Source organism: Rhinatrema bivittatum, chromosome 17 (assembly GCF_901001135.1).
Source record: "Rhinatrema bivittatum chromosome 17, aRhiBiv1.1, whole genome shotgun sequence".
Lineage (NCBI taxonomy): Eukaryota > Metazoa > Chordata > Amphibia > Gymnophiona > Rhinatrematidae > Rhinatrema > Rhinatrema bivittatum.
The window spans coordinates 32,023,833-32,043,990 of NC_042631.1; the positions used below are offsets into that span (position 1 = coordinate 32,023,833).

General features: G+C 41.9%; 3 protein-coding genes and 1 long non-coding RNA gene across 12 annotated transcripts in view; 2 read left to right on the plus strand and 2 right to left on the minus strand.

The window, feature by feature from the left end:
• LOC115079547 (cytochrome b ascorbate-dependent protein 3) overlaps positions 1-5,028 on the minus strand; it is a 24,491-nt gene extending 19,463 nt beyond the window's left edge. Inside the window, exon 1 of one of the 4 annotated variants that reach the window (XM_029583202.1) lies at positions 4,899-5,028. Coding sequence is in view for 1 of the 4 variants with exons in the window: in XM_029583199.1 (XP_029439059.1) it covers positions 4,556-4,587 (32 nt within the window). In the remaining 3 variants the exon portion in view is untranslated. The other 3 variants (XM_029583200.1, XM_029583197.1, XM_029583199.1) reach the window with 3 other exon arrangements.
• Positions 4,996-12,386, plus strand: TMEM138 (transmembrane protein 138). Of its 4 annotated transcripts, XR_003853318.1 has the most exons (6): positions 4,996-5,144; positions 5,366-5,578; positions 6,379-6,550; positions 8,027-8,102; positions 8,815-9,109; positions 9,345-12,386. XR_003853318.1 is itself a non-coding variant. In XM_029583207.1 (5 exons), the coding sequence occupies exons 2-5, from the start codon at positions 5,451-5,453 to the stop codon at positions 8,925-8,927; spliced, it is 489 nt and encodes a 162-aa protein (XP_029439067.1). In that variant the 5' UTR covers positions 4,996-5,144; positions 5,366-5,450; the 3' UTR covers positions 8,928-12,386. The 4 variants fall into 4 exon arrangements, 3 of the variants coding, with proteins under 3 accessions (XP_029439067.1, XP_029439069.1, XP_029439068.1); XM_029583207.1 differs by having other exon boundaries at positions 8,815-12,386; XM_029583209.1 differs by having other exon boundaries at positions 5,117-5,251; positions 8,815-12,386.
• LOC115079551 lies at positions 5,744-15,294 on the minus strand. The gene is made up of 2 exons (XR_003853319.1): positions 15,190-15,294; positions 5,744-6,559 (listed from the first exon to the last, which is right to left on the minus strand). It is a non-coding gene; the product is annotated as an uncharacterized LOC115079551 (long non-coding RNA).
• Positions 15,261-20,158, plus strand: part of TMEM216 (transmembrane protein 216) — a 59,235-nt gene continuing 54,337 nt past the window's right edge. For 2 of the 3 annotated variants that reach the window (XM_029583203.1, XM_029583206.1), the window contains exons 1-3: positions 15,470-15,609; positions 16,826-16,919; positions 17,088-17,180. In XM_029583203.1, the coding sequence (XP_029439063.1) occupies positions 15,571-15,609; positions 16,826-16,919; positions 17,088-17,180 (226 nt within the window). In that variant the 5' untranslated portion in view covers positions 15,470-15,570. Of the gene's footprint in view, positions 15,338-15,469; positions 15,610-16,825; positions 16,920-17,087; positions 17,181-20,158 lie in introns of those variants that run through there. The other variant, XM_029583205.1, reaches the window with a different exon arrangement.

A 20,158-nucleotide genomic window follows, 5' to 3' on the forward strand; every position in this document is an offset into this window, starting at 1 on the left:
TTGTTGAGGGTTATAAGAATTTTACATGAATTGGTGAATGCTTAGAGCTTGTGTGTGGTGACATTTCTCAGGGTCAGTGCAAGGGTATTAGGTGTCCTAGATGATACTCACAGCCTCGTGCCCCCAACCTCTCAACACACACAAATAGATTTTACATGAGAAAGAACATTCAAAGAAGTCTCCTGAGGAAAAAATATCACTTACAACATGTATATTACATTTACATACACCGCTGTGGAGCTAGTGAGGAAGCCTTGCACAAACAAAAGTCACTTGGAACCTGTATGGTATCAGGTCTATTGTAAAATGCATTGGGTTTGGGCTTGGCCTCAGAAAGCCTTAAGTATATTAAGCTACAATTATAATATAGTAAACCTCCCATACCCCACCACTAACTGCCAGCATCCAAACATTAAGGAAGTGCAACGCTGCAAATATTATTCCAGGCCCTAACACACCAATACACATCTTAACGTTCTTTCCTACAATCACATCAGCAACAAGTTTGGGCTACTAATTCCACTTCCGATTGCTTTACTGTCCATGTGGCTGTCCCGCAGGGATCAGTATTATCGGCAGCTCTGTCCAATGTCTACTTGAAGCCTTTGTCCTCTGTTAGTTCAATTCAGCATTATATTTAGAATGTATGCAGATGACATTCAACTACTTTTTCCTGTTTCAAGTAGCTTGTCATTTGTTACCGAAATTACTAGGATGTTACAAATTACTAACTTTTGGTTGAGTAAAAATCTTTTAGTATTAAATTTCGCTAAAACCGAAGGTCTGCGTTTTTGTACAGATGGTGATTTTCTATCCAGTGAACACATTTCCTGTATTAGGATGGGGATCACGATCCCATTTAAGGACAGAGTCAGGAACTTGGATGTAATGTTTCACACAAACATAATTCTTAAACCCCAGTTACGGCAGGTGCCACAATCAGGGTATTTCAAATTGCACCTTCATAGACACTTGAAGTACAACCTTGATCTAGGGGACTTTAGGACTACTGCAACTCTCTATATTGACCTGCCTTCTAGCAATCTGAAAGCTTTGCAGATACTATAGACTTCTGCAGCCCACCTGGGTCACTGGAAGACAAGAGCAGGAGCATATCATCTCAATACTGAGAGACGTGCATTGGCTACCTATAAAACAGAGGATCAAATTAAAGATTTTAACCCTAGTTTTCAAAATATTAAAACTAGGTAATATGTACTATTTTAGGATCCTTCTGGATTACTATAGTCTGGAAAATCCTTATTAGTGACTCCCTCTGTCAAAACTGCTCATCTGTCACAGACTAGACAGTGAGCATTTTTCTCAGTAGGCCCAGATCTTTGGAACACCCTCCCAAATAATTTGCAATATCTTGATGATATTATCCATTTCCACACTGTTTAAAGCTTTTTTTTTTAATTATTATTATTACTGAGGCTTTTGGTTAACCTTGGTGTAATAGTTATAAAATCTTAGCTACTTCTTGATTGTATTTATGAGGAATGATAATGTTTCTGTTTTTCTACTGTTGCACTGCAGTCTGACTTGTTGTGGTTTCTAATTCAGTTTGCGTCTGCATGTTTCTGTTTGTACTTTATGGTCTCTTTATTCTGTATTTGGTGAGTTATTCTGCTACTGTGTAGTTTGTGTAGAGATCTATAGCAGCCTGAATTGTTCTGTTTTCCTAATATTATTTAGCTTATTTAAAAAATTGTCCGCCCATATCAAACAAAATCATGCTAAGCGAATTACAATATATAACAAACATCACACATACAATATAATATCATACAAATGTAAAACATATCAATGAAATTCTGCATTTTTCTTCAGAGAATATTCCTATGTTTAGCAGAGTTAACTTTCTTTCTTCTAATTCACAAAGACCTTTGAATTCTATTTCCATAGACATGTCTAATCTGACTAATTTCCTTGAAGACTCTAATGTCGAAGTTTCTGAGCGGTATCATTTTTTTCTGAGTCAGATTTAAGTAATGTTAAGAGGATGTATTTTCATAATTTGAATGTTAACTTTTTGGGACAGTAAGATCTTTTTCCTGATTTAGGGGGTCATTTTCTAACGCTTATCGCGTACGATAGCATACGAGGGGCGGAGACAGGGCAGCAAGGAGGCGGACTCGGCGGTGTCGTCGCTGGCAGCCAGTAGCACGCCCAATAGCACCTTTCACGGTGGCGCTATTGGGTGCGAAAGCCGGCAGCAAAAACACCACGGTGGTGTGACAGCTGCCGGCTTTCGCAGGCCCGCTCCCCCCCCTCCCCCGTTTTCACTAGATTCACCATTCTGTGATAGAATGGTGAATCCAGGCCATAGCTAGAACCTCCTAAGACAGAAGGAAAACGTTTCTAGCAATGAGATCCGAAGTTTTGGCTTGTCATATTAAATTCAATCGAGATTACTATGTTTCCCCCCCCGAACAGTTACGCTTTTTTACATTCCACAAGTTTGACTGTTATAACCCACAATGAGTCTTCTGGAGATTAATAGAATTTTAATGCAGGTATAAATCATGTAATTACAATTTCTATATTTTTCTTTTGATGTCTTATATCTCCCTATTTTCGGGCATTCTCCCCCTTTTGTTGCTTATTTTTGATGTGATGAGGGGAACAATGTATATTTTCTTTATATTGATTTCCCCTTATGTTTTTTTCTTTTTTCCTACCTCTCAGGATGTATTCTACAGAGTTTGATCAATGATCTACTTTCGAAGATTGTAAAATTATAAATAAAAAAAAATTATGTATTTATTTATAAGTTTTTGTATACTGTGCCCTTCAATAAATATTGATCAGGGCGGTTAACATTACATTCACAGTATAAAGACAATTCAAAAAAACAATAACACATACAAAAAGAAAAAGCATAAAAAAATTACAATAAAACATGTGATTGATAATAGTAAAATCATACTAATAAAAAATATTTCAAAACAAATGACAAATTGAATATTCTATAATTAAAAAAATAATAATAATTAAAACTAATAATGGTTTAAAAAGTTCTCCATTCTCCATACCAGGAACTTTTGATATCTAATTACCCTGATTGTTTGAATTAGTGGGGAGAGGAGACTGGGCTGCCTTGCCCATAAACTTTATCCTCTCTCTCTCATACATAATACACACAACACATGCTCACTCTTCTCCCCTTCAGGAACACGCAAGCATCAGCAGCCTCCACCTTTTGCCCACAGAACTGACTGCACTCCGCCTCCTTTCTCCCGGCATGAGGGCCAATACTGCTCCTGCTCTTTCAGGCCACAGCGATTGCACCTCCTTCTTCCCATCCATGCAGGCCCACATGACAACTTCCTCTTCTGGACCCATATGGGAGGGAAGAACAGGGAGTCACAATTGTTGCAGTCTTGCCATTGCTGTGCCACCCCCCAAGGTGTGGTGCTCTAGGCAACTCCCTAGCTTCCACAGGCCCTGCACTCTCTCCCATTCAACCCCCCTCCCCCAATGTCACTCCCTCCCTTCTTCCCACCTCACTCATACCCAATTCCCTTTTCTTTCCTCTTACTCATATCTCCCCTTCCCATCCCCTTACTCAATCACTTCCCTCCCTTTCACTCTCCCCCTTATCTTCCCTCCATCCTACTCCCATTCCTTCACTCTCCCCTCTCCACATATGTTCTCATTCTCTCTCTCATTCACTGAACCCTTCCAATCCCATCTTCTCTGTACACTCACAGTCTCACTCTTTCTCATTCACATCTAGTGCCGGTGTGAGGATATCCAGCCACCCTAGGCAATGACATCATCACCCCATCACATTCTCTGTCTTCCCACCCAATTCACAGTATCCATATCTCCAGTCCTCCATTCTGCAGCACCCTGTCCACTTCTGGCACACTTAGCAGCCACCTAGTTTGCCTAATGCCTCCCATCAGCCCTGCTCACATCCCACCCACCACGTCTTCTTTAACCCCATGGGCACCACAGGGTCCTTTTCCTACCCACAGAGGATGGCAACCCCACACGCATGTCCCCATCCCATACTGCCACAGATCCTTTTCCTGCCCACCACAAGCAAGTCATAGCACTTAATCATTGCCTACAGCAGACCAAATTTTCATATAGGGGACCATAACCCCTGCACCCCCTTTCAGACACCTATAACCCTAGGGGCTCCATAATCCTCTTCCTGCTATCCCAAACCTGCCATCACTGCTGAAAGCAGAGAACAGACTTCCTATTCTACTATACCAGAATATATAGGCATCAGAAAAGGAAGTGCCTGCCTCCATCTACTGTTGAGCAAGCATAACCCCCTTGTCTGGACTGGTCTGGGAGGACAAACAGGGACAGCAAATTTGATAGAATGAGATAATTCCCAGCATACCCTGCTTTAAGGGCGTGATTTATTCCTGACAAGGTAGCACAAAGCAAACATTTGGTAATTCTGGCCCTACAGAACCTGGAGAAACCTCCAGAGCATATTCCCTGCTTATGTAACCAGAATAATACAACTTAATGCAATACTTTAGCCTAGAATTGCAATTGCCTCTACCAGGATTTAAATCCAGTCTACCTGAACGGACAGTTAAACTGGCATCTTAACATCTCTCAAGACAGAGCTAACTTGATCCTCCAGTAGCACCTGCTGCTGTTGCTACCTCCACCAGCTTTCAACCTTCCCGCCTCCCAAGGCTACAAACGTCTGCCACTCACCCCTACAAAACCTAGCGATCACAACCTAGGCAGGAGCGCTGGAAAAAAAAAAGGCTGCAGCGCCTACATATAGGGTCGCATGAACGACGTCATCAGGAGAGGCCCTCGGCGCCATTAAATGGATCCCAGCTGAGTCCCCCCCCCCCCTACTTGTTACTCTAACTGCTGTTCGGCGATTTCCCGGCACCGGGCACTTAACTAACCGAGCGCGCACATGACCAGGACCGGCGGTCTCCAGGACGTGACGTAGCAACGCTGTGATCCGTTCCCATGGAGATAGACGATGGCGCTTCGAGACGAGTGAAGCTTTGCTCGGGGCTTGGAGCTCCGGCCTGGGGGAGAGGCCGCGGGAAGGAGGGCGGTTTTGTAGTCGGGCAGCGCTGCGCTGACTTTTAAGCCCAGGGGGAGGGGGGGGCTCCAAGTCTAACGCCCCCAGCCAGCGCGCGCAGGTAATTTCCTCGCCCCCTCCCAAGGCCTATAAGCTCCTGCCACTTGCTGTCCCGTCCCCTCGGAGTGCACGCTCGCCTCCCAGTTTCTGAGGCAGAGGTGCTGCTAGGTGAACGTCTACCTCCCCATCCCTCCTCTTACCCCTTCCCTGACAAATAGCCCAATCTCATTGCTACTGCACGCCAGGCAAGCTTGGTGAAGATAGGTGTCTTGTTCTTTTCAGGACCAACTCTAGCTCTCTCTGTGCTTGGGGAAGATGAAGGCACCCTATTCGTTTGTATCCGGATACTGAGCCTAAGGGGGGGAAGATGCTGCAGGCCGGTAACTATAGCCTGGTGCTGTCACTGCAGTTCTTACTGCTGATCTACGACCTCTTTGTCAACTCCTTCTCGGAGCTGCTGCGCATGGCCCCCGTCATTCAGCTCGTCCTCTTCATGTAAGTGTAGTGCTCCCTATCGCTAAAGTCTTACCTTTTCCGCCTTTAAATGCCACCTGTTCTTGACCTTCATCTCATGCATCACATTTTGTTTCCCTCCTGTTTGCTTGGTCAACCCTGAATTTTATTCCAGTTCCCCAAAAAAGTCAGGATATTAAAGGTCTGGATATTGTGTAGTCCTAATTTATTCATATTGCACCTGTTCAGGCACTTGAAAGTGGATTACATTTAGGTACTATAAGTATGTCCCTGTCCCTAGAGGGCTCACAATTAAGTTTATACCTGAGGTAATAGAGGGTGAAATAACTTGCCCAAGGTCACAGGGCTTTGTAGTCCCCTGCTCTAACCAATAGACTACATTTATAAAATGTAAACGTGCACCAAGTGAGGTGATCCTCATTTGTGTTTCTGAAGCTGGTGATGCCACAGTAATGTGTGACTGCATTCTGTTTTTGAAGCCGGCCGAATCCCTAGGGCCTCTTCCTAATTTTACAGTCTTGAAAAGATCAGTGTCTCATAGAGTGTAATTATAAAAGGAAGTCTGTAGCTAAGGGCAACAGAGCCATGGAAGAGGTAGGTGGTAAGGCTAATGTTCGAAAAATATCAATGAGATTGTCAGGATTCCCCCTTTTGTGCTGGAATTCCAAGGAACTGAAAACAGATTGTCCTACACTAGTTTCTGGTTCTGTAGTATCCTGGCATTCTATTATTTTTTTTAGAGGGGGAGGGGCCTGCGTTTTCATATTCTCCTCTCACATGGATAATTTGGTTGACATCTCCTTGGATTTCTGTTTCTACAGTATTCAGGACATCGCAATTCTCTTCAATGTCATCATCCTCTTCCTCATGTTTTTCAACACCTTCGTGTTCCAGGCTGGCCTGGTCAGTCTTCTATTCCGCAAGTTCAAAGGCACCATCATCCTGTCAGCAGTCTATCTGGCTCTCAGCATTGCTTTCCACATCTGGGTCATGGTAAGGAACCTGAAGCAAGGGGTTATATAATTTATTTTGCCATTTATGTAGAACCCTATACCAGAGTACTGTATAATACATTTTGTACATTACAATGAGTAAGAATTTATAGTCTAAATGAAACAGCAGGAGAGAAGTGACTTGCATGAAATCACACTAAGAGCTAGTAGGAGAAGCAGGATTTGAATTCTGCTATCCTGGCCCATTATTCAAATCATCAACACCATCTGTGTTTTAGACAAAATTAGTTGAAGGGGCTGCTGTCTGATTTCAACAAGACAGGAAAAAGGTTTGTGACCCTCACTGTAATTTGGATGGGGTAGAAAATGAAGCATGTGATGTGTGTCTATCAGTTTAAAGGTACATGGTCTCTATATTGACACTTAGGTATTGTGTCCTGCAAGGGGAGTAGTAGATCTGGCTGTTGCTCAGGATACGATGTGGTTGTTGTCTGTGTCTGGCTATTGCTGTAAATGGGATAGAGCTGTCAGGGTTTGTTGCTTGCCATTTTGAAACTATTATTGCAGTACAAGTAAGATTGGAACACTAAAGCTGATACACAAATGTACAAGCTTGTTCCCCTGACGAAGGAGTAATTCCAAAACCTGGCCGAGTTGGGACAATAACAAGCGAGGATATAATAAACTAAGTAAAGAGGAGCGATCAGTTGTAGTAATTCAGTGAATGTTTGTCATTATATTGAGCATGATATAGCTGCTTTGACTGGCAATTTGATATACATTTTTTAAATGAAAAACATTTTCAAAAAACTTTTCTGGTGGCACTGCAATTTAAGAATTTAGGGAGGATAGTGGTTTGTTAATGATCAAAAGCTGAATAACACTGGCTAACCTGGATGGTACCAAAAATACTAAAAACAGCGAACATATGAAACTGTCACCTCTCTCTTTCAAATATTTTTGATTTAAATATTTAGCATTATTTTCCATGTTGTTTAAGATTGGTGGTGGTGGTGGCTATATTGCATTTTTATAAGTATTTGTTGCTCAGCATGGGATAGGGTTGTTAATGTGTGGCTGCTGTTCTGCATAGGGTGGGGTTATCAGTGTTTGGCTGTTGCTCAGGGGTATCATTGTCTGATCATTGCTTGTGGATGAGATGGGACTGTTAGTATGTGGCTACTGCACTGCTTGGGATGGAACTATCAGTGTCCGGTTGTTGTAGATGAAAGAGCTGTCACTGTCTCTGGTTGTTGTTCAAAATGGGACAGTTGGAGTTGTTAGTGTGTGGCTGCTGTTCTGCATGGAATGGCTTGGCCATGTTTGAATAATTTCATTAGCAAGAGCTGCCTGTTGCTTTTTCATGGAGGATATAGGAAGATTTTCTTTGAGTTGTATAATATACACAAAATTGACCCCTCCATGTTCCTTGTTAAAGCTGCTTAATCTGATTAATCTCTCTGTGATCTTGTAAACCCTTTCCTACCCTATGCATTTTCTTGAACTTCTCTTTCAGAACCTGCGTTGGAAAAGCAGCAGTCTCTTCATCTGGACTGATGGGCTCTTGACTCTCTTTGTGTTCCAGAGACTGGGTAAGGGCTTGATAGGGATTGCTCTCCATGCTGTTCTGTGTCTCCAGAGTAAGAATCACACTGGCCGAGTCAGTTTTTCAAATCTCGACAGGGAGCAAAAAAATGTTTTACGGAGCCATTGAAAAAAAAAATTGGGGTGGGAGGGTGCTTTTTAGTTCCTATTTCTAATCTAATTTTTTTAACTTCTTTTTTCTTCATTTTTTAAATTTTTGTTGACACATTTTAATTTCTTCTTCCTACCACCCTCCTCCCTCTCTTCTGTAGCCCAGCAGTGGCTTCTCAATTCCAGTGGCAGCCTTTCCCATGTAGGCCCAGTGGCAGGTGCCCAGGCTTGTTCCAGCCTGGTCCCCACTCACCAGTTTTATTTCCTTGTGCATTTACATCATTGTATATTGTCCTCATAGCTTCTCTGATGTATATATATCCCCTCACGTCTGCTCCACTCTGTCTTAGTGCCAGTCTCAGGAAGTGCAAGGAGTCATTTGGAAAGAAAGTCATCTCCAGGTGCGCCAAAAAAAGGATTTGGATGCTGTGTTTATAAAGCACAGGATATTTTCTGGTTTTCTTCTGGTTCCCCAGCAACTGTGCTGTATCATAGTAGAACAGTCTGCAGAGGATTCTGGAGTGCCAGGAACTTCCAGGCAGACATGCAGGTAAAAATTGTAGAACCTAAGAGTTATTCTGATGGCTTGTTTCCTCTCTTGCTTCCCAGTGGCTGTGCTGTACTATTATTTCTACAAGAGGACAGCAGTGTGCCTCGGAGACCCCCGCTTTTATGAAGATTCATTATGGCTGCGCAAAGAGTTTTCTCGTGTTCGGAGTTGACCAGCGATGGTTTGCATGGTAACACAAGATCCTGACTATGTCACCTCTGCTCTGCCAGTACAGCCTGAGACACAAACGAGAGTCAAGTTTTCTAGACTACGTCACCGCAAGAAAATGACTCAAAATGGACTTTTAAATGACAACAAGCTTATTTATTGTGCATAGGAAGCAGCCCTGCTTTGGTACAGAATATATTTTTATAAACAATTTCTTTAATTGTTTATAGTTGGAAATCTTGAGCTTAAAAAGCTTTGCAAAGCTGATGAGTATGAATGTTTACACTGTAGCATGTAATCATGCACATGTATTTTTTATATAGTATGTAAGAGTGTTTGATGTAGAAACTGTACACACAAAAATAAGATGGAAAAGAAATCAATTTCTGCCTATAAACACAATCTCCTCCTTAAATTTCAGTGAGATGGACGATTGAATTCATTGCCAGATCATAGATGTCAATTTTTTTTTTTTAAAGCTGGATTAGCTTCTTCTGAAACCTGGCCTTCCTCCTAGCCCACCTGCCATCATGTTTGGAAGACTCTGCACATTCTGCTCTTAAGCCATTGGGCCACTACCACTAAATCTGCGTTGTAATTTGATAAGGAAGATAATGGGCCTAACTTTTAGAAGATTTTCCCCATAGACAAAAACATGGAAGAAAAAGCTTGATAAATGCATCACTGGAACAAAACTTTCCAACATTGTTTCAACAATTAAATCGCTGGGGCTATTTGCCTCACAGCAATCAATTCCTTGCAGGGTTGGACCAAAGAGGATGAGCTTTTGAAACTACATAAGGTTTTTCTGCTTATCTACCAATATCTTTTATTAGACCAATAAATAGATACTGTAATGCATAAGCTTTCAGGACCATATGGATCCCTTTTTCAGATGTGAGTAAAAGGCTGAAGAAAGGAAACCTATACAGGCAGAGAGTATAGTGTGGTCACAATTCCCACAGTGGAGGTCTTCAGGACGTGGCCAGTGGATATTGAGTTGACATCAGGTAGTATCAGCAGCTAAGACACTGATGATGCTGAAAATATTGGGAATATTGTAATAAGGTAACATCTCATCAGGATTTAGAGCAGGTGGTGCTAAAGGCTGCCATAATGCATCCTTAATCCAATGTCTTGGTTTCGACCATTATTTTTTAATCTATAGATTAATACATTTCAGTTCCCATGTTCTTTGTTTAAATTGTCTTTGAGAACTAACACAAGTCAGAGACTGCTATCCTTGTGGAAGAAGTACTGTCTCATGGGTATGCTGATTATTTAGGCCTGATACAGGGTATCGGTGCTGGTTCACCCTGGTTTGGTCTGTTTAATCTTTCCAATATACAGTGTATGGTTATGGGATTTCTTATTCTAGATGAGGTATATTACATTGTTTATTTGCAGGTGAATGATCTATGTACCCTTGTGGGGATGATAGTTTGTGTGAATATTTTTTGCAAGTCTTGTAGTTCTTACCACAAGATATAGTGCCCCAGCATACTTTAGTCTGATTAGATGGTAGTTTGTTCCTGATGAAAATATTGGAGTGGTTGAGAGGTTATTTATAGGTGGTTCAGTGAATTTGGTTTTCAGTGTTTCATGGTAGACAATACATTGAAAACCTCAATTCAGTGTGCAGCAGCAGTAAAAAAAACCCCAAAAAAACAGCAAATAGAATGCCAGAAATTATTTGGAAAGAACTAAAACTGTGAATATAATATCTCTGTACAGATCCATGGTGCAACCACACGTGTAGTACTGTGTGCAGTTGTGGTTGTCTCATCTCAAAAACGATACAGTGGAACTAGAAAAGTACAGAGACGGGCAACACAAATGATAAAGGAGATGGAATAGATCTTTCTGAACAAAAGATTAAACAAGTTAGAGCTTTTCAGCATAGGGGAGGCATGATAGAGATCTATAAAATCATGAGTGGGGGTGGAGCAAATAAAGAGTGAACTTTTATTTCAAATAGTACTAGAATTAGGGGTCACGCCATAAAACTAACCTAGCAATTTTAAAACAATTTTAAGAAAGCATTTTTTCAGTCAACGCAGAATTAAGCTCTGGAATGTATTGCTAGAGGGTGTGACAGGAATTAATAGCATGGCTGGGTTTAAAAAAGGTCTGGACAAGCTTCTGGAGGACAGGTCCATTAACACTTAATAGGCATAGGGATTGCCACCTCCTATATCTGAGAATGAGCAACAGGGAAGTGACCTGGATTAGCCACTGTCTGAGATGGGATGTTGGGCTCGATGACCATTGGTCTGACCCAGCATGGTCCTTTTTTTGTTTTTATCTATGGTAGGCAGAGGGTAAAGATCATTGATGATGAATTTTGAGTGGTGATATTATGACGTTGTATGTAGTTGTATTTTTTTTAATGGTATTGAAGCAGGTTTTCTCTGGGTATTTGTGTGACATGTTCTATTTCTATATTAGTCTGGCAACATGGGCCTGTTGCATGAAGGTGTTGCAAAGAGAGCTGAAGTGTCTGTCTCTAGGATCTTCATCTGAATAGATTTAATGATATTGGATAGTCTGACTGTATACTACAGAGTTCTTTATGTAATTGGAATGGAGCTGAGGTTGTGTAATAGTCGATGAGTTTTTATAGAAAGCAGTTTGTATGTTGCCTCATGCTTAATACTTACAGTGGCATCTAAAAGGTTAATCTTAGTGGTGGAATGTTCCAACTTGAGCTTTATAAAAGGGTGGAAGTTGTTAAAGTCCTTTTGAAAATGTGTGTTCACCTTCATATCAAAACTACAAATAATTTTTTTTTCCAGGCCCAATGTGGTCACTAGAATTCTGTTACACCCCATTAGAATACTATGATTATTCTTCTTCTTCCCATGACATGACATTACTTTATGATATGACTAGGTGCACAGTTCTTTACTTTAGAAACTGTATTTAAAAATATTCCTAAGATATCATTGCATCTGCATGTAAAGGAAAATATAACATGGTTTTCTTTTTGGAAGAGGAGAGCAGAAGAGAGACCAAGCTCATTCATGGCTGTGCTTATAAATCTAAGAGTAGTTTCCTGGGCTTTCTTCACATTTCTCTACTACCAGCATGGACATGTGATGGACAAGCATGAGCTGAAGGGACACAGAAAGGCAGGAATAATGGAACAGATAAGCAAGAAACCTGCAACTTTCCATGACAGACTGTTAACAGAATTTCGTGACATGGCATCATTTATAGTGTTTAATTTTAAATGAGCAGAGTTTTCCAACAAAATTCCTTCAGATCTCCCACAAATTGCCACATATTGATCCTGTGGATTGCTCTTTTCTGTGATGGCGTGCCATTGTTGGGACCTGTTCTAGCATCTCTGGATTCATGATATTCTGTCAGCACCCTAGACTTTCCTCTTCATTTGTTTTAGCATTCATTTTATATATATATTTTTATAGTCAATATGAATAAAATGTTTTTATTAGAGGACGATGACTTGTATTTCTGGACTTCTTTGGTCTCATGTTCACAATTACTGATATGCACACTTAGGTGTTTTAAGTTATGCCAGATGACAATCTTTCAGCTGTCAGAGATATTCAATAGTATTCCGTATTCAGTATCCTTATGAGAAAAGCATAACTAAAAGTGCACAGTGAAGTCAAAACCAATTCTTCTCAAAGGCAGCAAATATCAGTTTTAGTTGGTTCTCTGTTTCCTTTCAATATTAGACTTGCTCGCCCTAGATGACTGCAAAAAAAGGAATATATCTCCCAGTAAAGACAGTGTTGCCAACCCAGTGCCAGTCTCCTCAGGCCCAACCTGAAACCTTTGAGCTGTCCCTCAAAAGACCATCAAGGATGCACAGTCTCTATCCTCTGCATTGTTTGATATAGAGGGAGTGGAGAACTCTGCTGATAATCACTCAACACAATCGCAGAGCTGAGGATTGAGTAGAGACTCCCTCGACCTGGTTGTGTGTGCCAAGTGACCCACCAGCTGATGTGTCTCCATTAGCACAAACAATGGAGGTGTTGACTATCCTGGCTGCACAAAGATTTAAGGTAGTGACATAGACCCAGGCAGTTGAACTGGATTCTCCCCCAACCTTGACCCTAAGAAGATCTAACCCAAGACTGGGCATAGGAGCATAACCCAACGAGTGGGTTATGCACCTAAGCCAGCAGATGGAGACAAAGCAAAAGCTGACATTGCTTCGAAATCAGTCCCTCATTATTTTCTCCAGCAGATGGTGGAATGCATTTCCCTTCGGGAGATTGCCTGTGAGTAAAAAGAAGGAATGTAAAGGAGATAATGGACAAATGAGATGTCTATATAGCACTGCTTGCCTCCTGAGGTGATACGTTTGCAGTCTCTCCTTCAGTAGAATGCCCTTAGTCTGGTAGCTTTGATTGTTGTGGACCTACAAAAAATGTAATAGTGGTTGCAGGCCAAAAGAGGCTCAGTGGTGAAGGCTTTAGCCCTCTCCCCTCGTAGCCAGGACCTGTTCCTGCTCTCAGCCAGGGAGGGCTGAGCTCACGTAAGTTTTTGTTTTGCCTTTCTAAAAATAAATAAAAAGAGACAACAGAGGAAAGCAGGAGAAAGGATCCATTACCTCGGCGTTCGGCTATCCCTCGCGTCTCTGGAGTTCTGTGAAGTGAGGTGGTAATGCAGGCTCGGCTGGTTGAACAGCCATTTGGCTAGGCCCCGCTCCAGGCTTCCTTTTTGGCATGTAGTAGGCTACAAGGGGAATTCATGCCTTTTCTTATGGCATACCATCGGCATATTCTTGCGAGCTCAGTTGTGCAATCAAGCAGTGCTGGGTGCCTAGTTGGACACGCGCCTTGGTGCACATTTTAGTGTGAGTCCATTTTGGGCGTGGGTTTTATATGCGCATAATCTAGGCACTTACAACCAATGGCGCCCGCAGCAAAGAAGCCTATGTGCCTATCCATTGTGCTGCATGCCACATCAGAGCCATTCAACCAGAGCTGTCTTTAAGCCTGTGTCAGTGCTGCCTGGATGCTCAGGGATATTTATCTCATTCTGCTTTCGCTGATGATGGTCCATCTCAGTTGGCGGAGAGTGGGACCAAGAGTGGCACGATAGGGGTTTCCCCTCCCTCGGTCGATCCACGGACCGAGTCGTTGGGAGACACTCTCAGAATGTCAGCTTTGGGCCTATGGGGCCAGGAATGGACCTGTCGTCCTTATCCTGGGTAGAATTTTTCCAGGGATTGCAGATCTTTCTTCAGGGACGGACTTGTGAGTCAGCACTGCCTGCTAAGGTTGGTCCATGTGCACAGAGTGCTTCTTTGCCTGCTCTCACAGTCAAACACCATGGTACAGCATGGTCTGACAAGGCTCAAATGTAGGTGGATCAGGTTGAGACTGATGATGGTGGTGGCTCTCCCGCTGAGGAAGGGGAGATTCCCCCAGATTTAGAGTTCTATAGAACTAATTTTGATACATCCCACTCATTGGGATTGACTTACTTGAATGCTAAGGAAGGAGAAATTACTACTTAGCTGATAATTTCCTTTTTTTAGTAATGGGTAGGCCAATCTCAGAACCGCCCTCAGCTGCCACTGTTTTGAGTTTGTGGTTAGCCTTGCTTAGGGTGAGCTATGCAGACTATGATTTCTGCTCCATGCTTTACTAGTAATTGGCTTCGCTAGCCTTTAGTTTGTTAGATATGTCCTTCTTTTGGCTGAGCTCAGTGTTCCTATTGGTTGAGAAACATGAATGGTTGCCTGTTGCTAATAATGTTGAGGTATAATCAGTTTTGTCTACAGTTGGCTTTTCCAGAGGATATTGGCAGGCTCAGCTGGCCGTCATGTCAGCTTTTGCTCCATTGCCATCTGCTGGCAGAGGTGCATAACGCACTGGTTGGGATTGACCTACCTATCACTAAAGGAAAGGAAATTATCAAGGCAGCCAAAACGTTCCCACCGGCCCTGCGGGCGTTGGGCATTTTCCATCTATTGTCCCGAATGTTGACATATTCTGCCAAGTTATATGAGAGAGACTGACGATATTAAGATGTTTCGGAAACACCTTAAGACCCTTTTATTCCAGGAAGCATTTGTGTAACTGTATTGTGATTGTATTTTACTGAACTTTGCTTAGCACTGCGTTAATGTAGGCGAAAGATAAATACTTGAATAAATAAAATTAATTTTAAAAAATTAATTTGCATATTATAATTTTGCATCTTTGGAGCATTGCTGTCTTTTGAGAAAAATATCCGCTGAAATTTTAGGACGTGTAAAAAAAAAAAAAAATCACACATACCTCGCTCCGCTCTATACACCGCCCCGAGCAGGTGACGTCACAAAGCGCTAGTAGCCCTGCGTGCACATTACCGAGCGCGTCAGTCTCCAGGATGTGACGTAGAAACGCTATGATCCGTTCCCATAGAGATAGAAGATGGCGCTTCGAGGTGAGTGAAACGTTGCTTCAGGGCTAGGATCTCCGGCAGCTGGCGCGCAGAGAGGCCGCAGGAGGGAGCCGTTGTGAATTTTAAGTCCATGGAGAGCTCCAAGTCTAAAGCACTCAGCAAGTGCGCGCACGTCCTCAGTATATCCGTGGAGCCCGGCTTTATAGGGGGCCGGAGTAAACACGACGGGAGACGGGAAAGGGCTTGGGGACGGAGGAAGAGCTGCAGCGCCTCTCATGCTCTCTTTCTTTCTTGCAGGGAAGCGCAGAGGAATCGTATCCTTCCACTTATTGCAGCTCACCCTCTGTCCGCCATATGTGGTAAATGGTTTAGAGAGCCAGGAGCGTATTTACATTGAGTAGTAATTTGTATCCCCCCCCCCCTTTTTTTTTTTAAGTCGTGGTTCTTTGGACTATTAATCCGAATTTTAAGTTATTTAAAAAATCCCCGACTCAAGGCTCAAACTGTTCACAGAGGGAGCAGAGAAATGAAGGGAAATCGGGGGATAGGAATTTGAGTTCATAAGAGGATGTCTGTGCGGATCTCTGAAAGTAACAGCTAGGAAAAGAGGCTGTAGGATATGACTATTATGGGGAATATAAGCGGCAAATAACTGGTTATCTTTGTCATCTTTCCTCATCCCCGTTCCATTTCTTTCTACATAAACAAACTGCTTCTTACATTTTAAATTCTTCCCTCTGCTGTTGTCTCACTGCTAGCAGAGATGTTCAGTGATCAGTGTCCTGATCGGTAATGCAGCTGCCCCAGTATGACTGACTTCTGAATGTACAGTTTGCATGTGTGTCACAATAGAAGCCTCTTATGTCAGCATCATACCACCACACGATAGAAGAAATTACTTGAAAATAATGCATGGAAGATGTGGGCAGTGATTTATGGATGTAGTTCCAAGTGGAGTGCACAGTTGTTAGAAAATAAAATAATTTAGAAATAAGTATTGACTGTTGTATCTTGATCTCCTTTCTGCATAGAACTCCACCTGTACTGTCCTATGTCCTGCTTTTTGGCCAAAGTAGAAACTAGAGTAATAGAAGAACTTATTAGGGGAGAATGGGAAGTATTTAAAGATGCAAATAATCATTGAAATCTTTTAGTATAGCCTATCATAACAAATTATTGATTATAACAAATTAAACTCATGTTCCTAAAGTAATTAATGCACAATTTTGTTTGTAGCAGTAAGTTTAGCAAACCCTATTTATAACAAATTTGACGCCTAGCTGTTGTAATGAGACTTCTGTAGTTTGTCTTTTTCTACAGTACTGTTGAGTACCAGTAGTAAAAGGTCTTCTCTTGAACCAGTGTCTAAATTTACACATTTGACAACTCTGTTAGTTTTATACCTTCATGCGTCAAAGTGGATATCTACCTGGGAACTCCAGGCAGAGACTAGGAAACAGATCAGTCTGAGGGTTTTCTCCTTTTTCCCTCACTTGCCTGTCACATGAGTTCCTTAGCATGACTTGACAGCTATCCTCCACCCCACTGGAGATACTTCTCTTCCTAAATGGATGGTATTATGCTACCTACTTTGTATTGGAGATCCTCATCTTTGTCTACAAAGGTAAATTGCTTAGACCACTAAAAAAAAACACATTTCTATTGTGCTCCCCATGATTCATTTGTGTGTACTAGTTGCTCCATGACTTTTTGGTGGGGGTTTTTTTGTTTGTTTTTTTACCATACTTTGATTTTGGTAGTTTGCTTTCACTCTGTACTTTTATCTCCATAGGACTGATTTTGCCATATCCCACAGCTAATCTGACACTGGATCTTGTCATGCTCTTTCTCTATCTTGGCATTGAAGTTATTAGGATATTTTATGGTGAGTAAAATAAACATTTGTCTATTTTGTAAATTTCTATCATCCATCAAGAGTGCCTTTTGCATGGTTTAATGTTAAGCCTGAAAAGGAAGCTAGTTCAGAGAAGAAGAGAGATCCAGCTCGGTACCATCTAGAGTGGACCCAGCCTCTGCTATTATGTACTTAGAGGAGAGATCTATCCTTCCTTCCACTGTGACACTGTGTTTAGTAGGAGGGAGGAGATCCAGCCCCAAATACAATGTGACTGTGATAACTATGAGAAGGGAACCAGTTCCTGAAATTATAAACAGGGATTCTAATACTGCCCTTGTATAAATTCATTGGGAATACTATGTACAATTCTGGAGATGGCGTTTTAAAAAAGATATAAATTGGATGGAGTCGGTCCAGAGGGTGGCTAATAAAATTGTAAGTGGTTTTTGTTCTAAAACATATAGGGACAGAATTAAATAGCTAAAAGGCTGATACAGTAATATTGGCATTAATAAAATGTGCGTTGGTTTTCAGCGCACAGTTTTAACACCAAGATTATTATTATTTTAACTCCCAATGCAGTAAGCCAATGATATGCTAATGCATCGGGAGTTTAAAAAATATGTAAAATCTGTAAAATGTGCATTCAGCACAGGTCGAACATACATTTTAACTAAGGAATGGAGTGGAGGCATCCCTGACAGACTATTTTCTAACAACTGTGCACTCCACTTGGAACTATATCCATAAATCACTGCCCATACATTCTATGCATTATTTACAAGTAATTTCTTCTTAAATTCTGATTTAGCAGTCTATCTGGCAGCAGGAAGCAGCCGCCAGATAGCCATATAAATACTGATTTATAAAGTTATCTGCAGCAGTTCGTCGTAGATAGCCTTATAAGTACTGACTTCTCGGAGATGAGGAAATATCGGGAGTAGAAACCCTGTCAATTTTGGGATGCAGGGACTGGCGCTATTGTTCATTGTTGAAGAAGTGATTGGACTTCTAGGTGAAGCTGTGGCAGATAAGACAGACTGAAAGGCACACAATGTGGGAGAAATGGTAGCTGGAAGAAATGTAATCATTCACCAAACTGCATGATTTTGAGAACCCAGAGGTCCTTGGTTATCTGATGCCACATTTCTAGAAAGAAGGGATCAAAAACTAGGCCCAGGTTTGGGTTGGTCCTGCTGTGGGGTTTTTAGTTGATGCCATTCCCACTGTTGAGGTCTGACTAGAAGTGCCTGCTGATGCTAGGCTGGAAGAAGCGGCAGACACTACTGCTGAAAAGATCGGTAAAGCCATCTGTGGAAGCATTGTTTGTATGTGAAGACAAAGAGAGAATGCATTGCTATGTTCAGATCTTTAATCTGAGCGACGATCTCTCTGAGCTTTTCATCAAACAGGCTGTCACCTAAACAAGTTAGATCAGCCTGTTTCTAATAGCCATCTTCATGTATGCTGCTCGCTCTAAGGCATGCCATATATCGAGCCATATATAGATTTGAGAAAGTGACAGATGCCCTTTTCCACATCCAAAGGCGATTGGGGATAATAAACACCTTACACAAGCTGTAGAAAAGGTTTTAGCTTCTGTATGCATTTGTAGATATAAAATTGGGGGATAGTGATGCAAGAGAAAGCATGGAGCTTTGAAAGACTTTCTTGCTGAAATTGTCAAACAATCTATGATCTTTCCTGGGTGAGTGAGAGTGAATTCTGGTCTTTTTTTGCCTTTTTCATAGCACATTCGATCACTACAGACTGGAGTGGTAGTTGGATGATACCGAAGTCCAGAGCCTTCTGAATTCTATTTAAAGACCATGTTTCCTTGCCATATGAATTTCTGAGACAGGCGATTCCCACGTTCTCATTTGCACAATGCTGAGGATGTTGTGGACTGAAGGGCTGCTGGCTCTGATGAGGTGTCTGGAATTTGAAGTAGACTGAGCAATTCCAAGCGGGAGTCTTTGTCTTTATGAACATGGATGCCAAGCATCGTTCCATCTTTTCCACAAACTTAAGTGTATGCGAGGTCCTCCTGGGGTGAGGTGTGGTCGGGAGGATATGGAAATGAGTCTTTTTCTGAACCTACTTGGCAGGGGTTCACTTATCCAGGACCCCAATGACAAAGAGGGTGAATTAGGAGGTCCTTCTCGTTGTCTTTGAGGAGATACACCCTTGTCAATCACCTCCAATTGACTGGACTCCGCAGCTAGAATACGATGATGAAGGACCCTGAATTACGGATTCTGATGATGTGTTCAGGGCAATAGGTGAGATTGGATCTCCGGTCTGAGGAATTGCTGCAGTAATGGTTGAGAAGAGAAGTTGGGTTTTTCCTATTGAGACAATAGTCAGCAAGGCAAAGAAATTTCTCATCAAACCTGCAATCTGGTCAAGTGAATGATGTGTCCATTGAGCTGGTATGGGTGGTAGAACATCCTCTTCAGAGACTAGGATAGGTTCTTGCATCTGAATAGGTGGTTTGTTGGAAGCATGCAGGAATTATGGAACATACCAGATCTTGCATTTCCAGTCAAAGACCCTCAAATAGCATTCTTGTCGGAGTGAGGGTTCTCATTATTGGAAGCAGTAGAGGTAGCATGAGTCCCTTCACTTGTTGATCTAGGATGGACTGTAGTGTTGGTAGAGTAGTCTAATGGGGCAGGTGATCGGTCTGATGCATTCATTGCTTTGATGGAGTGGAATGTTTGGACATTTTGGAAGAATGTGACATCCATTTCTTTGATAGGTCTATAATGAGTCACATCAAGAAAGTCTGTGGATGTTTTCTCGATGCGAGTGTTGACTGCGTCGAGATTGCTCCATGTGTTCTTGCGCTTTGTGACATGGTGTCATTCATCAAAGGACTGGATGCACCGTGAGTTGGTATACGTTTTTTTCAAGATGCATCAATGAAGCGTGGGACACAGGTTTTACAAGCTTTGGTGCGTTGTGCATCAAGCACATCACTGCACCATGTGTTGAACACATTG